Genomic DNA, 22464 nt, shown 5'->3' with positions numbered 1-22464 from the left:
CACCAAATTAAACATAGATTTTTTTCATTACGCCCACCAACACACAAAAAACATGAATCATCAACCAAATAAGGGTTTGTTAAGGTTACAAGTTTTCCGTACTTAATTTGTGCTTGCTTTTTCTATATTATTTTTTTTTACTTACCTCTTTATAATATTGTTAATTAATAATTAATTGAGAAGCGCGTTAAAACCGTATATTCTGTTAGGGTTCCCTTAAGGTTAATTAGCGCGGCATAATAATTAATTAATTAATCTAATAAATTATTATGTATATATATGGCAAAACAAAACACCATTGGGGAATTGAAGGGTTTATCTTTGTGTGTGTGATTAATTATAATTAATTATAATTATTCCTTGTTCTTTCACTAATAAAGCAAATTGGGGTTCCGAAGAAGATCCAATTTCTGGAGATAACCACAGTCGTTGATTGCAGGTGCAGCACCTTCAAGATTCACATATATACAAATCTAACTAGCTCCATGGAGATGGTAGAGATTAGTTATGAGAATCTTGATGATGCTGCATCAGCAATAAATGATTAATTAATTAATTCATTGCATCACTTTCATTTGCCAACTCTCTGGATCCAAGAAATCAGAATCAATAATTCTTCATCATGATTTCATTTCAGCATACGGAAGGTAATTATATTGATTATTTTTATTTAACTTCTTTTGTTGTTCATCATAAGTGTTAATTCCATTATTATTTTTTTGTTGTTAATAATTTAATTAATCTGCGTTTGCAAGTAAAGTACTCATTTTTCTGAGTTCATACATTTGAAGCTTTCTAGCATCTGATGGTTCTTAATTAGTTCTTCATACTTAGGGTTTTTCTTTTTCAGGTTCAAAGTGAATTTAATTTCTGTTTGTTCGGCGAAAATTTTCTTATGGATTATGGAATTTTATCGATGGAATTGATGAATTATAATATTTCACCATGTTGTGTTTTAGTTTTCTTTGAGACTGAATTTAATGAACTTCTTAACCTTTTTTTTTCATTATTATCACAAAAATAAAGCTATTTTTTCTGAAATTTGATAAATTTGATTATCAAAACAACATGACATGATTCATAATTATGTCAATAAAATTAATAGGTGTAAACTCATGTACAGTTGACTTTACGTGAAGTTGTTAAGTGAGAGCCGTTAGATGATTTGATTGATTTGACTAAATTTTCATCTAACGATTCTCAACTATCAACTTCACGTAAAGTCGACTGCACCTGAGTATAATAACAAGAAATTAAACGCAATCCATCCTAAAGTATTGTGAGAAAATAAACCTATATATATAAGAAGTAAATAACTTCTATCTTTTTCATGTTCTGGGTGTTATCTTTTCATTCTTTTGTGTATGGTTCTGAAATTTCAGATTTGTTCACCCTTGTTTTGATTAATTTTTTTATTTTTATTTTTTTTAACTCTCGGGTAGCTAGTTAACTAGTTTGACTGTCCTTCGCATGGATGCAAGACCATTAGAATCAGAATTTGATCCGAAATTAATTAATTTTTTCATGCAAGATCATCAGAAGAGCCCTCATCTATGTGTCCTATGCTATTCTTGAAAGCAATGAAAAATTATGATATTCAACTTCTTTCTTTGACTACCATTATTATTAATATAATTGTGTGTTAATTCTTATATATACCTCTATATATATGTACCTACTGTCAGTACTAATAATAGCCAGCTGTATCATATGGATTACACTTTAATTTGAACACCTATTTTGTTTTCTTTTCTAGGAATATGTCACTTAATTGTTTTACACTTTTTTTGTGGTTAAATATATAATTATTCATTAATTTAAATTTTTAAAATAAATAATTTCATAATAAATTTAGAGTAAATATAGTTTCAAGCTCCTTAAAGTAAATAAGATTTAACTAACATGTATTTTAAAGATATATAATAAAATTACTATTAAAAGAATATTTTTAAATTTTTTATTTCAATAAATATACAATAAATATTTTAAAATTATATATATATATATATATATATATATATATATATATATATATATATATATTTTAATAAGCAACTTTAACATACTAGCTAAACCCAAGTAGATTAACATACTATCACTAATATCTTCCATTTTATAGCTAGTTTGGAAGTCACTCCATATAAGGTTAATTTCTAAATCCAATACGATAATTAATGTGGTCATAATAAGCATTATGGGAGATTAATGTGCACAAAAACTCTTAGCTTGCACTCTCGCAATTAAATACCATATCCCCTAATTGAATAAATTAAGCTCGTATACGAGGGCTTTAAAAAATGGAATACAGGAAGTGCTTAGTATAAAAAAAATTAATGGTATGACATGGTTAAAATTGTATATATGAGATTTTGGATTCAAATTTTATGATTGTCATATAACACGAAAAAATTATAGCAATCGGAGTTGTAGAACGTCATAAATCAAAAGAAAAATATTACCTATACTGGTCTCCTAAATTCATTATAGAAAATGAATATGAATAAGCATAATTTTGAAAATTATAAAGATAGTGTTATGAATAGATCATACAATTATTAACACAGCACAAGAGAAGTGCCTCATGTAGAAATATGTTAGGTTGTGTTTGAAAACTATTTCAAAATAGAAATTAAAGATATAATAATTTTTTAAAAAGCAAAATATACCTAGATGAAAACAATAAAAAAAACTTTTATTTGGTAAAGAGTAAAGATTGTAGTTATATATTGAAAGAAATGTGCATTGTATATGATGGCTTTAACTTTTATTTTTTTCTATTAAAAAGAGTGTAATTTTCATTTTTTACCTAATTTTTTTTATTATAGTATTATCTCAATAAAGATTTAAACATTCTGTTGTTTCTACTGTTTTAATATTTTAATATTTTTCTTTATGCTACTAAAATAGTTAACAAAATAGACAAAATCAAAGTCTTAGCTTACATCTTGCATTTATCATTTAGATAGAATGTAAATTATACGATTAGAAGATAAGAAACAGTAATAAATCAAAATAAAATAAAAACTCAGATGTAATCCACTTTAAATAAAGTCGACTTTATATGAATTTTCATTTTAAAATAATGTCTAGAGAAACATGATTCATGGCATGAAGAAGGACAACTGGTTTGATGAGACATGCCACGTAAGCAGCTTTAAGAGGTCACTAGTTGTCGGTACCATGTAAAACAATTGTTGCAAGTTACAACAAAGGAGCTATAACTCGGGCTGTTTCTCCCAAGCGAAATAACCCACATAGTTAATTTTATAATATCGTGAATTATTAAATAATTTGATATAATTAATTAAATTATTTAATAATTTATAATATTATTTTTATATACAAATATTAGAAAATATCAAGTATATTATTATATCTGTGTTTTATTAATTTTTAATTATAATTAAGATTAATAATTAAAAATCACTAAAATATTAATATGACAATACACTTGAAAACTTTTCAAAAATATTTTTATAGAAATAACTACTCATAATCGATGGTATCTTTTTGGGTACCACCACTCTGTCTTTGTTGATTAAAGATTCTATGCAGATGCAATTTTGTCTATTCAAGACATCTTTTATGAGGTTGGAAGAAGAATCATGACTATAGATATGATGCTTTTTCTTTGGTATATCTGTAATGCATTTAAGTTTTAGTATGTATGTATAAATTTGCCAAGTTAGTTTAGTATTTTCTGATAAGAATATATATAAGACATAAGTTTAGAGAGTCCTAGTTATTTTGATATAACAATTTACTTCCATGTTATTTGATAATTAAGTTTTATTTTATTTTGTATATATATATATATATTTAACCAAAAATATATGTTAAGGTTATTAATTAATTTTTTTATAAAAACATAAAATATATTTTTTTTAATGTATCATTATTAGAGTTCATGTTAACTAAACTCTAAAGAGAAATAAAATTAAAGTATGTGTCAACAACAAAATTCTAATGAGTGTAGTAATTATTAACAATGATTTCTAAATCTACAATATTACACAAAGGTAAAATATTAAGATGTGGAAAATTTATATTATTGAAAAAAGATAATTTTAAAATATATATAAATAACAAATAAATATTCAAATAGTTTAAAAACATAATAAATTAACTAAAATATATTATATTATTTATAACTAATAAATAATTTTTGTATTTAGCAAACGATTTGTTTATTTGATCTAATTTTTTTGGAGCATTATTTAAATACTTATTTAGAAAATGAAATCAGAAAATTGAATCAGGATTCGATATCATTATTTTAAATGTTAGTTATTCACAAAAAAAATTCAAAAATTTGTTTGATGTAAAATGACAAAATTTTAAAAAATAAAAATCTTATTTTTTTGATAATACTTAAAAAAAATCACATAAAATCTTATCGCTAAAGATTTTTTAAAAATATATATTTAATCTTTAATTATTTTATTATATTTTAAATTTTTAAATTTTTTTTTTCAATAATATAAACTTTTCAAATATTATGTAGTTTACCACTATGGGTGTTGGCATTAATTATGTTTAAATTCCGTATTTCATGACTTGGTAGGCCATCTTCACGAATAGTGACTATATTATTTGTCAGGCTATAATCTTTTTTATATGTTATTCATATTAATTTTGTGGTTCTGCAGTCATTATTGGAGTACTATGTAGAATTGCAGCTACAATCATTCGAAAATCTTGGCATATATAGGAGTATACCAAAGATCCCCTGCATAAAAATTTATATGGATGTTATAAATTATCTTTTCTATCTAAAAGTTTAAATTATTTAGTATACATATATAAATTAACTAATCACACTATTTTTACATCAAATATTCTTGATATTTATATAAAACTAAAGTTATTATTTAACAAAATAAAAAACACTTATTAGTTATTAAAAAATACTAATATCAAAATAGTATCTATTATAAAACAGAAATGTTAAGCGATTGGATTTTTTTAAACTAAGTCCAAATTAATTTTTTTTTCCTTTATTTTTTCAGATTGTTTATATTTTTTTCTCTCTCTCTTTCTCTCTGAAAAAAAGAATAATAACAAGAAGAGAAGAAAAAATTAGCAATATTTAAGTGTTTATCACAGTCAAAGTATTCACTAACAATTCAATAAAAATTCAATATAATAAAAGATATGTATACATATATAAACTAAGAGAAAATAGCATATATATTTTGTCATAGATAATGACCCATTGTGAAGAGATTTTTATGCTGTTTATTATGAATTTTGACCTCTAGAGATTTACTTTTTGTATTTTTATGTTATTCTATTGAGATAAGAAATTTATGTGTTATTTTATCTATTTGATGATAAGCAATTAAGCATTCATTTAATTCAAGGAATATGTATTTTTTTTTTAACAAAAATGAGCTCAAAATTTCAAATATCTTTTTCAACTTATAATATCAAGCAGTAGTAATCTTTTATTATTAAATGTTTTGTTTTCAGATTTATTATTGTGTCTCATTGAAAGAGTGTATGATAAGATAATATAGAGATTTACTTTCTATATTTTATGTCATCGTTAAACAAATTCTGTGGTATTTTATTTTTGATAACTTTTAATCGGTTAAAAAAAATTTTGTATCACAATTAAAAAATTTTATGTGTCAGCATTAAAAAATTTTTGTATTATTTTTTTATAATTTTTAATTATTTAAAAAAAATTTATATCAATGTTCAGACATTTTTGGAAAAGTACTTTTTTTTTGTATTTTTTTGTATAGGTGGAATAGTGCTATTTATGGATTGAATACATAGTTAGGTCTGCTATAGGTCCAATATACCTATTACACGATTTTCAAACTTTTAGAAATTCGGATGAAATTAATTTTATGTAAAATTAATAGTTAAAATTATTTAATAATTTTTAATTATTAATTTTTTATAGTCACCAAAAAAAAATTATTAACTTCTTATAAAATTAACTAAACTTAAATTGACATATTTTAGACCAGACACTAACTTAAGAATCCAAGAAAACGGTATGCCTAACGTAATAATAAATTAAAATGATTAATAAATAAATTAAAATTTTATGATGCTCAGCTTTCTGCATGTTTTTATTTTTCTCCATAAAGTTGGATATATGTGTGTTGTTTAATTTAATCACTTAGATGCATTTAATTTTAAAATACGATAAAATAATATATTGAGAATAATTTTGAAAAGTTTAATTTTTTAAATCTAAAAATATATATAATAATAAAAAATTTATATTTTTTATTAGTATTTTTATATTATTTTTGTCAAAAAATATATAAAATATATAATTTTAATATTTTTTAACGTAATTTCTCTATTCATATCTTATTTGTAAAATATAATTTTGTGTTTTAATATTCCGTAGCTAAAAATAAACACAGCGTTAGGATATATGCAGTGCGGATTAAATCAGTCTTAACTCTTAAGAGAAGCAATCATCTAATTCAATTTATCGGCTAACATATTATTCATCTGGTATTCTGTTCTGGTTCATTATTTTTATGAATTGCCAGCTAAATCAAACCAAACCAAATTAGAGACTTAGAGTAGACTAGTTTGGTTCGCTTTTCTTTTTTTCAGACTTAGATCAAGCACGTGAATTTTTTTTTTTTTTTAGTAATGCTACAGAACTAATAATATAACAGTAAATTTCAGCTAATACTATAGCAGGACAAATTATTACGAAACTTATTAAAAATAGTTTTGTTAAGTTTAAATTTTGAATGGTTATTCTAATTAAATTTCAGATGTTCTATTTTTTAAAATTTTAATTTTTTTTTATGTTGAACATTGACCGCAGTCTTCACTCCCAAGATTTTTTTTCCCTTAAAAAGAGAAAGTTTCATCCGGATAAATTTTGGGTTCACCAAGATTCGAAACCTTCTAGATCTGGAACTCTAATGCCATATCCTGAAACCACTCATCCAAAAAGCGTAACTTGATAGGATAATGTAACACTAATAATCATAACTCTAATACTTTCTAAATCTTCATTACACATTATACACTTAGGTCATTGACTCCCTTATACTTTCAGACCATATAATTATGGTCCCTGTATTAGGTCACTATAAAGTGGGCTATGTGGCAACTACTCTTGTGCCCGGTAACTTTGTTTTTTTCAGAAGCCCCAAACTCTTAATTCACATTTTTTTATTATATATTATTAGTTGATTCGATTCGAAATTAATTTAGATTGGTCGAATAATCAATTTATTTATTTAGTTAAATATATATTAGAAATTTAAATTTTATTTTATATATATAATAATTTATTGATTAATAATAAATTTTTAAATAAAACTCAAATCGAAGATAAATTAATCAATGATATGCTATATTAAAAAATACATGAGACAAAAAAAAAAATAATTTAATGTTAGTAAAAAAAAATATATATATATATATATATCATTTAAACTAAAATTCATTAAATATCAGACTTCTTAAATTAGGTGTCCTATGACCCTTGTACTTTTTACCCGGTTTGTAGGTTTTATGTCGCTTTTTGGTTTCTTCCCAAGAAATACATCATATTATGTTATGACCCTTTAATAAGCTCGATTTAGATTATATTTTTAATGGCCCCAATTGTTAATTCTATTGTTCTTTTTTTTGTTATCTTTTAAAGTAAAAAAATTAAAAATAAAATATAATAAGAGGTTAATTATTATTAAATTTATAATTTTTATCTTGTATGAATCTTATTCTTTTAATTATGAATAAATTATTATTTTTTATGTTTACTTACCTCTAATTTAAAAAAATTTAAAATTTGTTGTTGGTGATTCGTGAAAAATACAAGATTGTTAGGGATTCTAAGGCCATTTCTAAAAAACAAACACACTATTACCAAAGAAAAAAAATGTTGGAATCAAGAAAATATATTCTATTAATTTTTTTTCAATTGATTTTGAAAAATATCGTATCACATCTTATAAAAAGTAGAACTAAAAAAATATATATATTAATTCTTCAAAAATATGTATGATGCCTTCTAAAATAAATCATACATCAATAATATTAAATGTACATAAAATATTAGTTATTTATATAAAATATATATTAAAATAAAAAATATATTTTAAAAATATATCTTTTATACATCATGATGCCTGATTTTTTGTGCACATATAACATTTTTCATCATACATAATATCTATATAATAGAATCATCATGAGTTAGACTTTTTGAATTTTGAAAATTTTATTAAAATGATTTATAAAAAAATGAAAAAAAATACAATACAGATCCGAAATTTGAAAAAGAAAATTACTTGCAAATTTCATTTTTCACCCATTAAATCCTAGTATTTTATTATTAAAAAAATATTGTTTAATAATATTTTAGAAATAAATAAAAATAAAAGAGTGTACAATTTTTTTTATTTTTTTACTAGTAATATACGATATCCTATCTGATCTACAAAATTATAGATTGGATTGAATTCAAGCCTAAAAACCTAAAAATATAAATATCAAAATCAATATTTTTAGTGAAGATTAGATCACGATTTTGTTTATATCTAATTCAATTCAAACTCCATACATCTCTTGGAGACACCAAATTAAAAATATTATATGTACCCAAAAAATCAATTATCATATTGCTCATTATATATGTGTATGTGTGTGTTATTTGAGTTATTTTACATATTTTTTATGAAATTCTGAAACTTTGATGGGTGTTTTTAAAATATATTTAATACACAATTAAAATTTTTTATAGCTAAATTTTTTTTATCTTATGTTTAATTTATAACCATTAAAATATAAATGCGTGATTATAAAATTTTTGGAACACGTATCAAGTATTTAATTGTATTTTTAAAACTTTGCAATAAATCAATGAATAATATTATATATATTCAAGTCTTTTTATTAATTAAATCTAATTATATTAGTCTAACATAAGAAAAATTAGTTACACTAACATTATTCGAAGTCTCATTATTTAACTTAATTGGACTTGGTTTAATTCATAAAAAGATTTGAATGTATATTATTTCTCTAAATCAATAATTATGCCACAGATATGTCTACCTATGTACCCAATTTGATGCATTTTAAGCTTCATTGTTTCCTTGATTTAAGCAAAGTTTATTGTCGTATCAATAACGACTTAGCAAACACAAGACCGGTCTTGTTTTGATAAATTGAAGGAACCTGGCTAGAGAATATTATCTGTATATACATGTAAGTTTCAATTAGTACTTCGATCTTTATCAGACAATACATGTTCCATATAATTATTAGTTTCATTCTTCATCTGAATGTACAATAATGCTGTTTATTTTGTTTCATCCAACCAATTTAGCTATGGTACAATTTTAAACCAAATAATAGCGATCAGAGCAACTTGTATATATATATATATATATATATATATATATATATATATATATATATATATATATATATATATTCTTTTTCATGTTTTATCCTCTCATTATTTTTTTGATTTTATTCTTTTGATAAAATTAAAATAAAAAAATATTAAATAAAAAAATGTATAATATTACAAAATTACTAGAAAGAGGAGGAGAAAAAGAAAAAAATGTAGCAACAACGACAATAAAAGAACAGCGATAAAAAGAAAACACGAGAAGAAAAAAAATGAACGCAAAAAAAAGAAAGAAATATGCACGAGAAGAGAAGGAGAAGGAGAAGAAGGAGAAGAATGAGGATAAGAGAAACACAAAAATATTCACGTAGTTGAAATGTGTATTCACGTTCTCACTAATGAATTGATTTTTGTTGGATTTTGACAAACTTAATTGAGTTTAATTGTCAACAAAATTTAAATGTGTAGTATGACTGATATTATAAACATTACCCTTCAACAACCAATTGTACTTTTAAAGTTAATATTTTTGTCCAATAATATATGTGTGTTATTTATAAGTTTATTAATATAATATTAATTAATTATTTCTTCTAATTTTATCATTACTTTAATGATTCATATCAAATTACATATTTACAACTTATTAGATAAGACATTTCAATTAAAAAAATACAACTTTTTGTGCGTAATTTTAATAAGCATGCATGTGAAAACCTTAAAAAATAAGTATTCATATAAGGAGGAGTAGCATTTTAGTACATGGTTTTGTGTTTATTGCCTCGAATGGCAAGTTTATCTTGTTAGTAGTGTCTTTTGGACTTTTGTTTGTTCTTGTTTTTCTAGAAATTCTTGTAACTTTCAACTACGAGGAAATAAAAATGTGCTTTTGAATTTTAAATACCTAAACTAACTTTCTTCAAGAGGAAAATTAAAAGAACATCGGCTGAGACATCACATGATACATACACACTTAGATATATAGTGGTCCTTCAAATCCTTTGACAACTAAAAAAGCTACTTTTCCTTTTCTTTTTCTTTTGATAATGTCTTCACTATGGACTATGGTATTACAAAGCTGCAATTGATGTTGGACTAAACTCCATTGCTTTTTTGTTTTTATGTTATATTATCTTAAATAAAAAAAGAAAAAAAATGATTTACATAGAATAACTCGTGTTAAAAATAATTTTGAAACGGTTATGGACCCGACCCTCGAGTTTCGCATTTAGACGGTTTCAAAACCCGGATACTCGAGGTTGGCCCCCATTCTTCTAGATGGTCCAAAACAGCCCACATTCCCTAACCAATATTCAAATTTAAATACATTTTTTATCGTAGCCAGATAAGATGATATAACTACCACGAAACTATATAAAGGGGAGGCAAAGGATCCCTCACGTATGTCATTTATCCCTCACACCTTATATCTTTCAAATTCATTTTGATTTGGGCGTCGGAGTGTCTTTACAAATACCACCCACATTGCTCCGGTCAGATAATCCGGCGACCGCCTCGACCTGCAAGTCCCTGATCCATCTCACAACCCGTACCAAAAACACCCAGTACATTGGCACCGTCTGTGGGGAACTGCAACGCCATGGTGGCATGGCGGATAAACCCGAGGAGAAATCCCCAAGCCACCACCGCAAATCACACACACGAAGCCCAACTCCCGAACACCGGGAGACCGCCCCTCCCACCCATGGGAAGATAATAAGCGCTATTCGCCAACCAATTCCACCCCAACAACAACCAAAATAGGACAACCATCCATCCCTTGAAACCCAGGTCTCAACGGCCTAGGAGAAAAGGAAGTCCAAATAATTTAATAACTGTGCCTTCGGGTACAAGACCTCGAGGGGCGGGTTACGAATAAAGAACGGTATCACGCGGAACATGGAAGTCATGCGACTTCCAGAACCCGATCTCACCGTGAAACTAGGCACAACAGGTCACCTGAACGGCGACACAGCAAGAGACACAACCGCAGTATTTTTCGGGACCCGAAACACTGACGTACAGAAGACGACTGATGGCACCACCGGGAAGCCAAGCAAGCAAGAAGCGAACATGAGATAATGGGAGCCGCCCCATTCACCGACAGAATTTTAAGAGCCAAGCTTCCAAAGGGATTTGACAAGCCCACAGACATGAAATACGACGGGACCAAAGATCCCCAAGAACGCCTAACGGCCTTCGAGGTCAGGATGAACCTAGAAGGAGCCGCTAACACAGTCTGGTGTATAGCCTTCCCGGTAACACTAGCTGGCCCTGCTCCCAAACTATTCAACAGCCCTCCCAAACGGTTCACCACCAGAATCACCAAAGCCAAGCACCCCATCAGCTTACTCGTAATCACCCAGAGACAAGAGGAATCCACGAGGAAATACCTCGATAGGTTCAACGACAAGTGCCTCACAGTCGACGGGCTCACGGACTCGGTTGACAGTCTCTACCTGACAAATGGCCTCATGAACGAAGACTTCAGAAAATACCTCACCACCAAATCGGTTTGGACCATGCACGAAATTCAGAGTGTCGCAAGAAAATACATCAACGACGAAGAGGTGAATCAAGTCGTGGCCGCTAATAAATGGCAGCACGGCAACACGACACCTCGCAATAACCCGCCACCAAAAGAAATCCAGAAAAAACACTCCAAACCGGCAAACCCTAATCGATTTTTCAGGGTGGGAAAGTTCTCAAACTACACCCCCTGCTCGCTTCCATCACAGAAATTTACCACCAACTAGCAGAACGAGACATCCTCCCAAAAGCACGATAGCTGAAAGAGCAGACATGCGGCAACAAAAGCCTGTATTGCGATTATCACCGAGGATATGGGCACAAAATCCAAGACTGTTTCGATCTGAAAGACACCCTTAAACAAGCCATCCGAGATGGCAAACTCCTCGAGTTCGCCAAGATCATCCGGAAACCTAGAAGAATGAAAAGGGAAAGATCACCAGATCGCGAAGGCCGCAACCCAAGGACATTACGACAAACATCATAAAAAAGTCCTAACTCCGACTCCACCATAGTCGTGAACATCATCACCGGAAAGGATGCGTTAGAAAAGTCAAAATCGGCAGTGAAAAAGGATCTTAAAGTCCTGGTCATAAGAAACCAAGCTCCAACACCCCTGGCCGTAGAGACAATTACCTTCTCTCCCAATTAACTTTATTTTTATTTGTTATCTTATTTTTTCTTCTAAAAACAAAATTTGTTATGTTCACTACAAGAAAATATTGCAAGTGTTCTAGTTGTTCTATTGCCATGCTTTTATCGATTTATTAGAACCATTTTTTGTCACACTTTCATCTATTGGTATGCTTAAAATCATGGTTGTATGTTATATGTATAACCTATAGCCACGCTTTTAAAGCGTGCTGAAAAGTGAACATACAGTCACGCTTTTAAAGCGTGCCAAAAATTGAACATACAACCATGTTTTTAAAGCGTACCAAAAAGTGAAATGTTGTCGTTACACTCTCAAAACGTGACCTAATCCTTTTCAAATAAAAAAATAAAAAATAAAATAAAAATATTAATAAATTAATCTTTAAGATAAAATAGAATACTAAAATTAATCTTCCATTGATATATATGAATTATGTACATAATAAAATATGAATCAAATATCTAAAAAAAATTAAATTCAACTTTTAAAATAAACATTTAAAACAGTTACAATTTTATATTAGAAAAAAACTAATCTAATTTCTAGACAACATTTGGACTTTTCAGCAAAAGTTAGTAGCCTTGCAACCTTTGTTGTAAAGAAAGTCTTTGCTTCCTTTTTCCATGATCTATTTTTCATGCAGCGAAACTTCAACTAAGAGAGCTATATGATTTGAGGATCATTCAGCAATCAGCATAGAGGATATTCAAATCCGAGAGTTTATAATCAGTCCTCAATATCTTAACAGCCTAGACATATGCAGAAAATAAAAGAATAAGTTTAAAACAATGAAATACATTCTACACCAGTTATCAATGTAAACTCTGGCAGCATAGATATGCACGCATTAATTGTCAGTTTTGCGCTGCTTGGCTTCCTTTTTTCTGCTGCAGTTCACCCTACAAATGTCATTGTACAGTCAGTTAAATGGAAAAGACACCAACATGAAATTTTAACTGTTAATACTTCCATACTATGATGCACTGACAGGACACGGGACACGATACGACACGGGATACGTCGAAACGCGAATTTTAAAATCCTACATGACACGGGGACACGTATACATATAAAATATAAAGTATTTTTTAGATAAATCATAATGATATTTTGATATTTTATTGATATTAATATATAAATTAAAATTTTTAATTATTTTTAAAGTCTTATTTTAATTATATCAAGTATTTAAAATATTTTTTATTTTAATAAATAATAATATATATTATATCTAAATTTATTTTAAGAATAAGATTGGACATGTTGACACGGGATGGTATTTAGGTGTGTCCAGGCGTGTCCGGAGAAGAATTTTTTATTTTTTATTAAGACACGGTTGGACACAGCAGACACGCGTGTCGGACGAGTGTCGGTGAGTGTCGTATCCGATAACTCAGCGAAGTGTCCGTGCTTCATAGCTTCCATGCATGAATGCAAAATTCAAGAATAATTACTCGGATTTACCAATTTTAGCTTCAAATCGGAGATAGTCTGCTGTTTCTGATGAGCAAAAAACTTCAGTGACTGAAACAATAGAAAGCAGACCACTCTAAATGAAAGAGGGAATCCAAACAATGGGAAAGGAAAACATATAAAGGATTTGGATGTGAATTTCCCAATGAAAACTAGGAGACTAATGACATGCTAAAGAAAGAAATCTTACTCCGAGTCTCTGCATTTCAAGAGATCTTAGCAATGCTTTTCTTTTGGTTAGGAGATTTTTTGCTACCTTTTCTGAAGGCCTTTTATAGTTTTTACCACGGTAGATAATGATTGCATGCCCCTCTTTGAGTTTGTCAACTGAAACCAAGATTCCACCACTCTCAGTCTCCAGCATTTTCGCAGTGTATATGACCCGACTGATTAGTCTCTGCTTTGTGATGACCTTTACAACTTCTCTGTGTTTCCAGTGCTGGTGTAGGCCTTCCAATACACCATCAAAGATTCCACGCCTACCTGCATTTGTTTAGCATAAATTGTTTCTTAGCAAAAAAATACAAGCTTTTCGGCGAAAAGAGACAGATGCAGATGGAATTTCATTACCAAGCACTAATAAACCACTCATCTTCAATCCTATCTTTCGGAAACATTGTCTCTCCTCATCAGTCATGATTTCTACGTCTGCATCCTTCTCTGCAGGAGTCCATGCAGCATCTAACTTTGCTAGTTCCTCTGTCGATCTCTCTGTTTTCTTGCTAATCTGCAGAATCAATAAGTTTATTATAGAAGTTCCAGTAGATAAATGCAAAAGGACAGAACGTAACAAAATGAGTCTCACAATTAAAGCTTTGCGCTGTTGCTCTTTCAATTGCCTCTCCAATCTGTATATTTCTGCTTCCAGTTGAATATTTAAATCTGCATTGCCATTTTTTACATCCTCAAGCTTCGTTTGGATTTCCTCAAATTCTGTTAAAGTTCCACTTGTACTTGTTTCTTGTTGTGCATAATCACTAGAAGAAACGGCTTCATTTGCTCTCATCCGTGCAACTTCTTCAGAAAGTTGGCAACTTTTAAGTTCCAATTCTCTCTCTTCCACCAAAGATGCAACATTGCTAGGAAGGAAATCGTTTCCCCTGTAGAGAATTATGTAATACTTGTTACGCAGCAATGTAACACCCCCGGTTAGAAGCTGCATTGCAGATATCAAAGTTATACATACACATTTGTTTCTCATACAAAACAATTAATATACAAAATGTAAAAGGATAGTTCAGTGCCCCTTCCACCACTATCAAATACTAGGCATATATAGAAGCTAATCATGAAATTATTGTTTTTTTTTTTAAATTGGTGCAAGGGATGATTTTAGCTAAATTGAATTATTACAGCCCTTACCGAGCAAGTTCACAAGAGAGAACAACCAAAGTGATCAGTTTTTCCCCAAAAGCAAGTCAGTATAATCAATAAATAAGATCAAAATCAATGAAGCACAGATAGCCTTATATGCATAATATCAATGACACAAGCTCAACATATACCTATTTAGTCTATGATGTCTTGAAACTTGCATATACTGAAAGATAGATTCTCTATCAAACTTGCCTTTAGTTCATTGGCCATCAATTCATTGTCGGTATTTGGAACTCCAAACTTGATAGCAATTTTTGCAATAAGACTCTTCTCCCACAACTTTAGGATAGCAGCAGCTAAGCCTTGAAGTCTTCTGTTCCTTCCTTCATAGTTCATATTAAACACACAAAATGATTTAATTGACTTTATGCATAAAGGGATAACCATGAAAGTATTTTTGAATATAGCTTTATTTTCTTTCTGAGAGCTAATATTGGTTGACAGCCAACTTATTATGATTTTCATATACATGTATTGATTCGATTCATCAATCTTCAAGCAATTAATTCTTGTTACAGAGACTGCTTTTCTATGTATGATTAGTTAATATAATAGCATCAACAACTAATGTATTTAGGTGGTCTATCAAAATTGACATCAACGAGGTGACTTGATTAAGAACCTAAGTCATATGATAGAACATAGCTCCTCACACTGTTGAATAATTTTCATGCACAGCAAAATAAATCATTGACCAGAAACCACCAACATCCAGGAGCATACCAAGGACAAAATGGACTGGCAAAGGTTTAGCAAGCTTCCTGAAGAATGTTAACTCATAATCAGTAATTTTTGCACTTGAATAAGGTGGACACAGCCTAAATGGAGGCTTAAATCCAGGAACCACTTCTGGAAGTAGATCAGCATCTATTGGAAGTGGCTTGGGATACCACCAATCAACGAACCGAGGTCCTAAGTCATCCAATAATCTATCAGTCTCCCTCTCATACAATGATCCACTGCAATGCACTTCTTGAATGCAAGTTGATGTGGAAGCATTATTGTTACCATTCCGGCTTGGCATGTCACTAGTATTGTTGGATTTAACTGACTCCACCATGTTCGTTTCATAAGGACTTTTAGTTTGTCCATGAATATAGCGAGGATAAACCTTTGGAGAACTTCTAGAAGTCAACTGATAATTGCATCCTCGGTATACAACATGAGTATCCTTCCTACTCCAAACAACCAAACCACCAGTCTTCATCTATCCACACAGAGCAAACACTAATGTAGCCATCAAATAACATGGATGCACAACAATGACAACATGAACCATACACAATACATAATGGAAATAATTATCCAAAAGTGAAACAAGACTCATCAATACTAGAAGATTCATACAATTACTACACATATAAGAGATATTTCCTGCTTTCATATAGCAATGTTATAGCACATTCACTTGAAATATCAGAAGTCAGTAATTACTTGTAAGTCAAACTTGCTCAAATCAATTTCCGTTCTTGAACATCTATCTATAAGTATACTAGGAAAATCCTTGGTTCAACTCTTCAACTCTCAAAATTGGAAATTCTACTAAACTAAACAATTGCCTAACCAAGAAAAGAAAAAAACTTCAGAAGCAGGGAGCTTAGCCAAGATTACCCATCTTTTCCATCATTATCAGTCAGTCAAAGCAAAATATGTTAACACAATGTTTCTAACATCCAGCAATATGATCATTGCAATCAATTTAACATGGAAGATTGGATATTCTACTATAAGATTTAAAAATTATACTCCATATACAAGTAAAGACCACATTTAAGGACAAGGGCCCAACCTCAACAATTTCTCGAGCTCTATCCATATTCTTGCATAAGGGGATGTCAAATTTAAGCATGGCAAGCTCATTGTTCCTCCAAGTCCTTTTGATTTCATCCACAACGTCTTGTGTAACACCAAGTTTCTTAACCTTCACCCAAATTCTCATCTTTGCAGCCTCACTCCTAAGCCTCTTAAGAAGCACTTCATCAAGAGTCAAATCAGCAGCAGTCATGGGCTTTTCCTTCTTCAACCTCGCAAACAAAACACTCTTCTCATCCTTCTCCCATGGCATTCTCCTCTTACTCCTCCTAACCTGCTCCTCATCATCATCACCATTCTCCTCCAATTTACCATAATACCCATCAAAGTTTTTATCTTTTGCTGAAGAATCCATCACAGAAACATTCCTCTCCCAAGGCATTCTCTCCTTGCTCCTAACCGTAACATTCTCCTCCAATTTCTCCAAATACCCTCCAAAGCTTTCTTCTTTTGCAGAAGAACTCAATTGGGTCTCAGCTGGATTACGATTTCTCCCAAGTCTCTCAATCCTTCTGGCGATTCTCTTCATGACCTTCTTCCCTCTGACCTCTTTCCCATGGAGGGCCTTATCAACACGCTCATATTCTTCTTCTTCTTTATCCATGTGGCGCTTGCTGAGCCTCTTGTTTTTGGGCTTAGAGAGGTCAAGGACGTCGTGAGGTTGGAGAAGAAGGGGACCCTTCATCCATGGAGGTGTTGGAGCTTTGACTTTGATGGTGATGGAGGAAGCATCATAATGAGAATTGTTGGGGTCTTTGGGTATTGGAATGGAATTGGGATGGTGATGATGATGCTGATTCTGATTGTTGTTGTTGAATGAAGAGGAAATGCAAGTGTAAGAGTATGAGTATGAATGCGTTGATGAGTTGAGAGATAGATGAGGATGAAGTGAAAGGAAGAACATGATTCAGTGTTAGCAAGCTTTCTGTCACAACAGCGCCATGGAATAGAAGTGAGCCCCAGAATTTTATTTCTTGAGTAAAACCAAGTTCTGAAAACCAAACCAGTAATCAAACTGTTTTAATTATTGGTTTACTGATCCAACTAAGTTAACTGTTGGTTCAACCGAAAAACTTTTTATAATAAAATAATAAATAAAATATAAATAAATATACTAAAACATAATTATAGACTGATATAAATGTTCAAATATCATCTAAATTTAAAACGCTACATCAACCAAAATTTTATAATATTTTTGAAGTATAAATTTAAAAGTCAAAATTTTCATATATTTAATTGAGTTAATTCAATTTATATTCCTTCATTGAATTAAAAGACTGATCATAATTAATTTACTTCTTTCCTGGCAAAATAGTGAAAAAACTTATCATAGATTTAATAAAGATTACATTTTTAGCATAATTTACTTTTTTTTCTTACAACTTTTAACAAAATTTTAATAAAGAATGGAAGATTAATAAAGTTTTTAGCTCTTCACAATTTTAGCAAGAATTCAGCATAATTTTAACAAAAAATTATCCTGTAAGCTAAAATTAGAGGAGTAAGGAGTGAGGACAATACACTACAGAAAACAAAAACACAGGACTAAAATTAACTAATCATTCAATGATTCAATCAAGCATAGCTAATCATTCGATAATTCAAATTTCAATTTGGGTAGCGCATATAGAACTGAAGAACAGAGAATAAAAGAACGATGAACAGAGAACGAATAATTAAAAATAAAAATGAAGGCATTGCCTTTGTTTTGAGCAGTCTGAGCAGAAGGGCAGAAGCACGACGAAGACGAAAACCAGACGGCGGCTGAGCACGAAGAGCAGACGGATTGAACTGTTGGAGAGAGGTTGGACGACGGAGAGGCTTTGAACTATTTGAGACTTCAACCACGAGCTCGAGGAAGACTAAGACCACTGACGCTCCGATTGTTGAATGAGGAAGAAGGCATGGCAAAAATCCCTGGCGGGAAGGGTACCGTGGAGATTTACCCGCCGGGGACAGGTATGGCGGGTGATTTCTACCCGCGAGGACGGGGACGGAGCCCCGTATAATAAACGAGATGGGGGCGGGGGTAGAGGTCCCCTCCCTGTGGATCTCCGTTTTTGTGAAAAGACGAAAATACTCCTGATATATATATATATATAATATGTGAGCCATTGAAAAAAATTCTAGCCGTCACATATCCTTCACTACTTCAGAGACAAAGAGTGAGAGTCTCGTCTCCTCTCCACTCCTCCTGTCTCTTTCCCGAACACCGCCAACTGCTGACTCCCACCCCATGGGTCCCTCAATGCCGCCTCCCACCCCTGAGTGGCTCGGTTGCTCACTGCAGGTCTCGAGCACACCATTGCGGGAACATCGACTTTTTCTCCTCGTCGCGTTGTCGCCGGTCGTCGTCTTCTCCTCGTCGCAGCAGATTCGTTGTCGGTCGTCGTCTTCTCCTTTTCGCTGTTCGTCCGCCAAATCGCCGGTCTTCGCTGCTCTGCCCCCTTTCTCCGTCGGATAAGTCAACCCTGTGGTTTCTAAATTTATGTTTCTGAATTAGGTTAATCTGATTAAAGAATTTCTGAATTTAGATTTCTGAATTAGGATAATTAGATTTTAATTTCTGAATTTCTGATTCTGATTTTTAATTTATATTTCTGAGTTAGGTTAATGTGATTCTGAATGAATATTCTTGATTTATATTTCTGAATTAATTTTGGGTTAATCTAGAGTTAGGTTAATGAGATCCTAATTCTGAATTTCTAATTTTTAATTTATATTTATGAGTTAGGTTGATGTGATTCTAATTTCTGATTCTGATTTATATTTCTGAGTCAATTTTGAGTTAATCTAGAGTTAGGTTAATGAGATTCTGATTCTGAATTTCTTATTTTTAATTTATATTTCTGAGTTAGATTTGTGTGATTCTGATTTATATTTCTGACTCAATTTTGTGTTAATATGAAAGTTAGGTTAATGAGATTCTGATTCTGAATTTCTGATTTTTAATTTATATTTCTGAGTTAGGCTGATGTGATTCTGATTTTTTATTCTAATTTATATTTCTGAGTCAATTTTGAGTTAATCTGAAGTTAGATTAATGAGATTCTGATTCTGAATTTCTGATTTTTAATTTATATTTCTGAGTTAGGTTGACTTATTCTTGATTTATTTTACGATTTTAACGTTTAATTGTATTCTTCTTTTTTATGTAGGATTCAAACAAATCGGAATCTACCATCACTACCATTACATCATGAAAAAAGGCTTGAGAATTTTACAATGTGATGAATTATGCTTTGTAGTTTTTGGATACGTTTGATACTTTGGTTGTTTTATGGATATATTTGATATTATTTGTTGTTGTTAATGTCTTTGTTGTTGTTAATATCTTTGGAGACAAGGAACGTGATGTTAATGTCTTTGTTATTGTTAATGCTTTGGAGACAAAGAACATGATGATTAATATGCTTTTTTTATTTTTTTCAATTTTTTCAATTTTTTATTTTTTAAAGATCTGCGGATATCCATGGAGTCCCTGATCCCCGATAGATACGGGGTTTCCGTTATCTGTAGTGGGGATGGAAACTGGATATAGAGGTGGGGGGCATGTCCCCGCCTCCTATGGGTACCCGTTGCCATGCCTAAGAAGAACTGAAGAAGCGTGGACGAACTAGTGCCTAAGTGCCACAGACGACATCAGTGGTGGGGGAGATCATGTAACATAGGGTTTCTGACTTTCTGTAAGCGGTTTGATCATTGTCGATTTTGTATGATAAAACCTATTCGATTCACAGTTAAATCAGTTTAACCGACAAATTTGATTCAATTTTCGTAAAACTCTAAAATTAAAATTCGTTATCAGTATAATCCAAACATTATAAATTAGCAAATTATATAATTTCAAACTTCAAGTAGTAATGACGAATTCTCCCTTGGCTCTTTGCTGATTCTTGCATTATAGCATAAGCTCCCCCATTCATATTTAGGGTGTTCGAATTTTCTCCTCTTATTACTTGCAACTGTCATGCATAGCGATTAAACCCATAAAATTCGCATTCTTTCTACCTCCAAAACATCATTGAGATATTAAAGATTACTCTAAATTATTCATGTTTTCTTCTTCTTCTATAGTTAGCTTCTTCTATTAGGTTTAAAAATAAAAACTTTTTTCAAATGCAACATCGTTTTAATGATTCAAGAAGGATTTTACTGTCCTAATCAAATTGTTATAATTCACAAAAAAAAAGCGACGCTACGTCATAAAACTCGATGTGATATGTTATTAAATCCTGTCAAGACTTGTTGAAAAATTTGATATAAATGCTCATATGTCTAACAGAAATAAAAAATAGACGTCGAGTTGTCATTTTTTATTTTTCAATCGATAGAGTGTGAATTATCTAAAATAAAAATGAACAAGACAAAAAAAATTATACTCTTATTTTTTTGGTTTAACATTATTCATTTAGAATATGTTATTAAATTACGATTTTTTTTATTCAATTCATCATATCTTATTATATTTCGACCGATATAACATTTACGAAAGAAAAACAAATCCATAAAGGAAAAAAACCTTGATAATAGATTTAAATATTTAATTATTTTTGTATAAAAATTTAAAAGGACAAAATTGAATTAATATTATACTTTTTTTGTTAAAATCGTTAAATTTAAAATTATAATTTAAATTTTAATATTATTTAAATATTATAAATGAGATAAAATTATAAAAATGATAGATATTATGAAACAAAATGAATTATTATTTTTTTATTTATAACTGTAAAAATGAATATATTTTGTATGTTTATAACTAATATCCAAATATTATTCACAGATATAAAAGAAATATTTTACAGTAATAGATTAAGGTGTATTAAATATGAGATACACGCTTAAATTAGGGACATAAATTTTATATATTTTGGTCATGGATTTTATTTTAATGTTTTATGTTTTTTATTTTGGGTATATATATATATATATATACACTGATGAACCATACCTAGATATTAAGAATAAAAAAGAACCGACTATGTTCTCTTATTTTTGAGAAAATGAATAAAATAAGGCCCAATTTAAAATACAAAATTATTCTGATAGTGAAGTCCGAATGAAGGAGTAAAGACCAAACCACGAATCCACGATCCATAAAATTAATTTCATAAAAATTTATATGCAATTATTTTTATATAAAATTAATAATTTAATATTAAATAATTTAACATATTTAATTAAATTATTATCAATAAATTTCAATTATTAACTTCACGTAAAAGCAATTTCATATATCTTAATACGTTTCTTGTTTAAA

The 22464-nt window shown here is 29.7% G+C and overlaps 1 protein-coding gene across 1 annotated transcript; it reads right to left on the bottom strand.

Moving 5' to 3' along the window:
• Positions 1-12930: 12930 nt before the first annotated feature.
• LOC112712658 (chloroplastic group IIA intron splicing facilitator CRS1, chloroplastic) lies at positions 12931-18193 on the bottom strand. The gene is made up of 8 exons (XM_025765580.3): positions 17176-18193; positions 16110-16593; positions 15579-15709; positions 14815-15165; positions 14580-14736; positions 14200-14492; positions 14001-14060; positions 12931-13435 (listed from the first exon to the last, which is right to left on the bottom strand). Exons 1-8 carry the CDS (start codon positions 18100-18102, stop codon positions 13391-13393), a joined length of 2448 nt encoding a protein of 815 aa, XP_025621365.1. The 5' UTR covers positions 18103-18193; the 3' UTR covers positions 12931-13390.
• Positions 18194-22464: the final 4271 nt, after the last annotated feature.

This window comes from Arachis hypogaea, chromosome 9 (assembly GCF_003086295.3).
Source record: "Arachis hypogaea cultivar Tifrunner chromosome 9, arahy.Tifrunner.gnm2.J5K5, whole genome shotgun sequence".
NCBI lineage: Eukaryota > Viridiplantae > Streptophyta > Magnoliopsida > Fabales > Fabaceae > Arachis > Arachis hypogaea.
The sequence above is the reverse complement of the archived record's forward strand: the minus strand, read 5'-3'. Positions and strand labels throughout refer to the sequence as shown.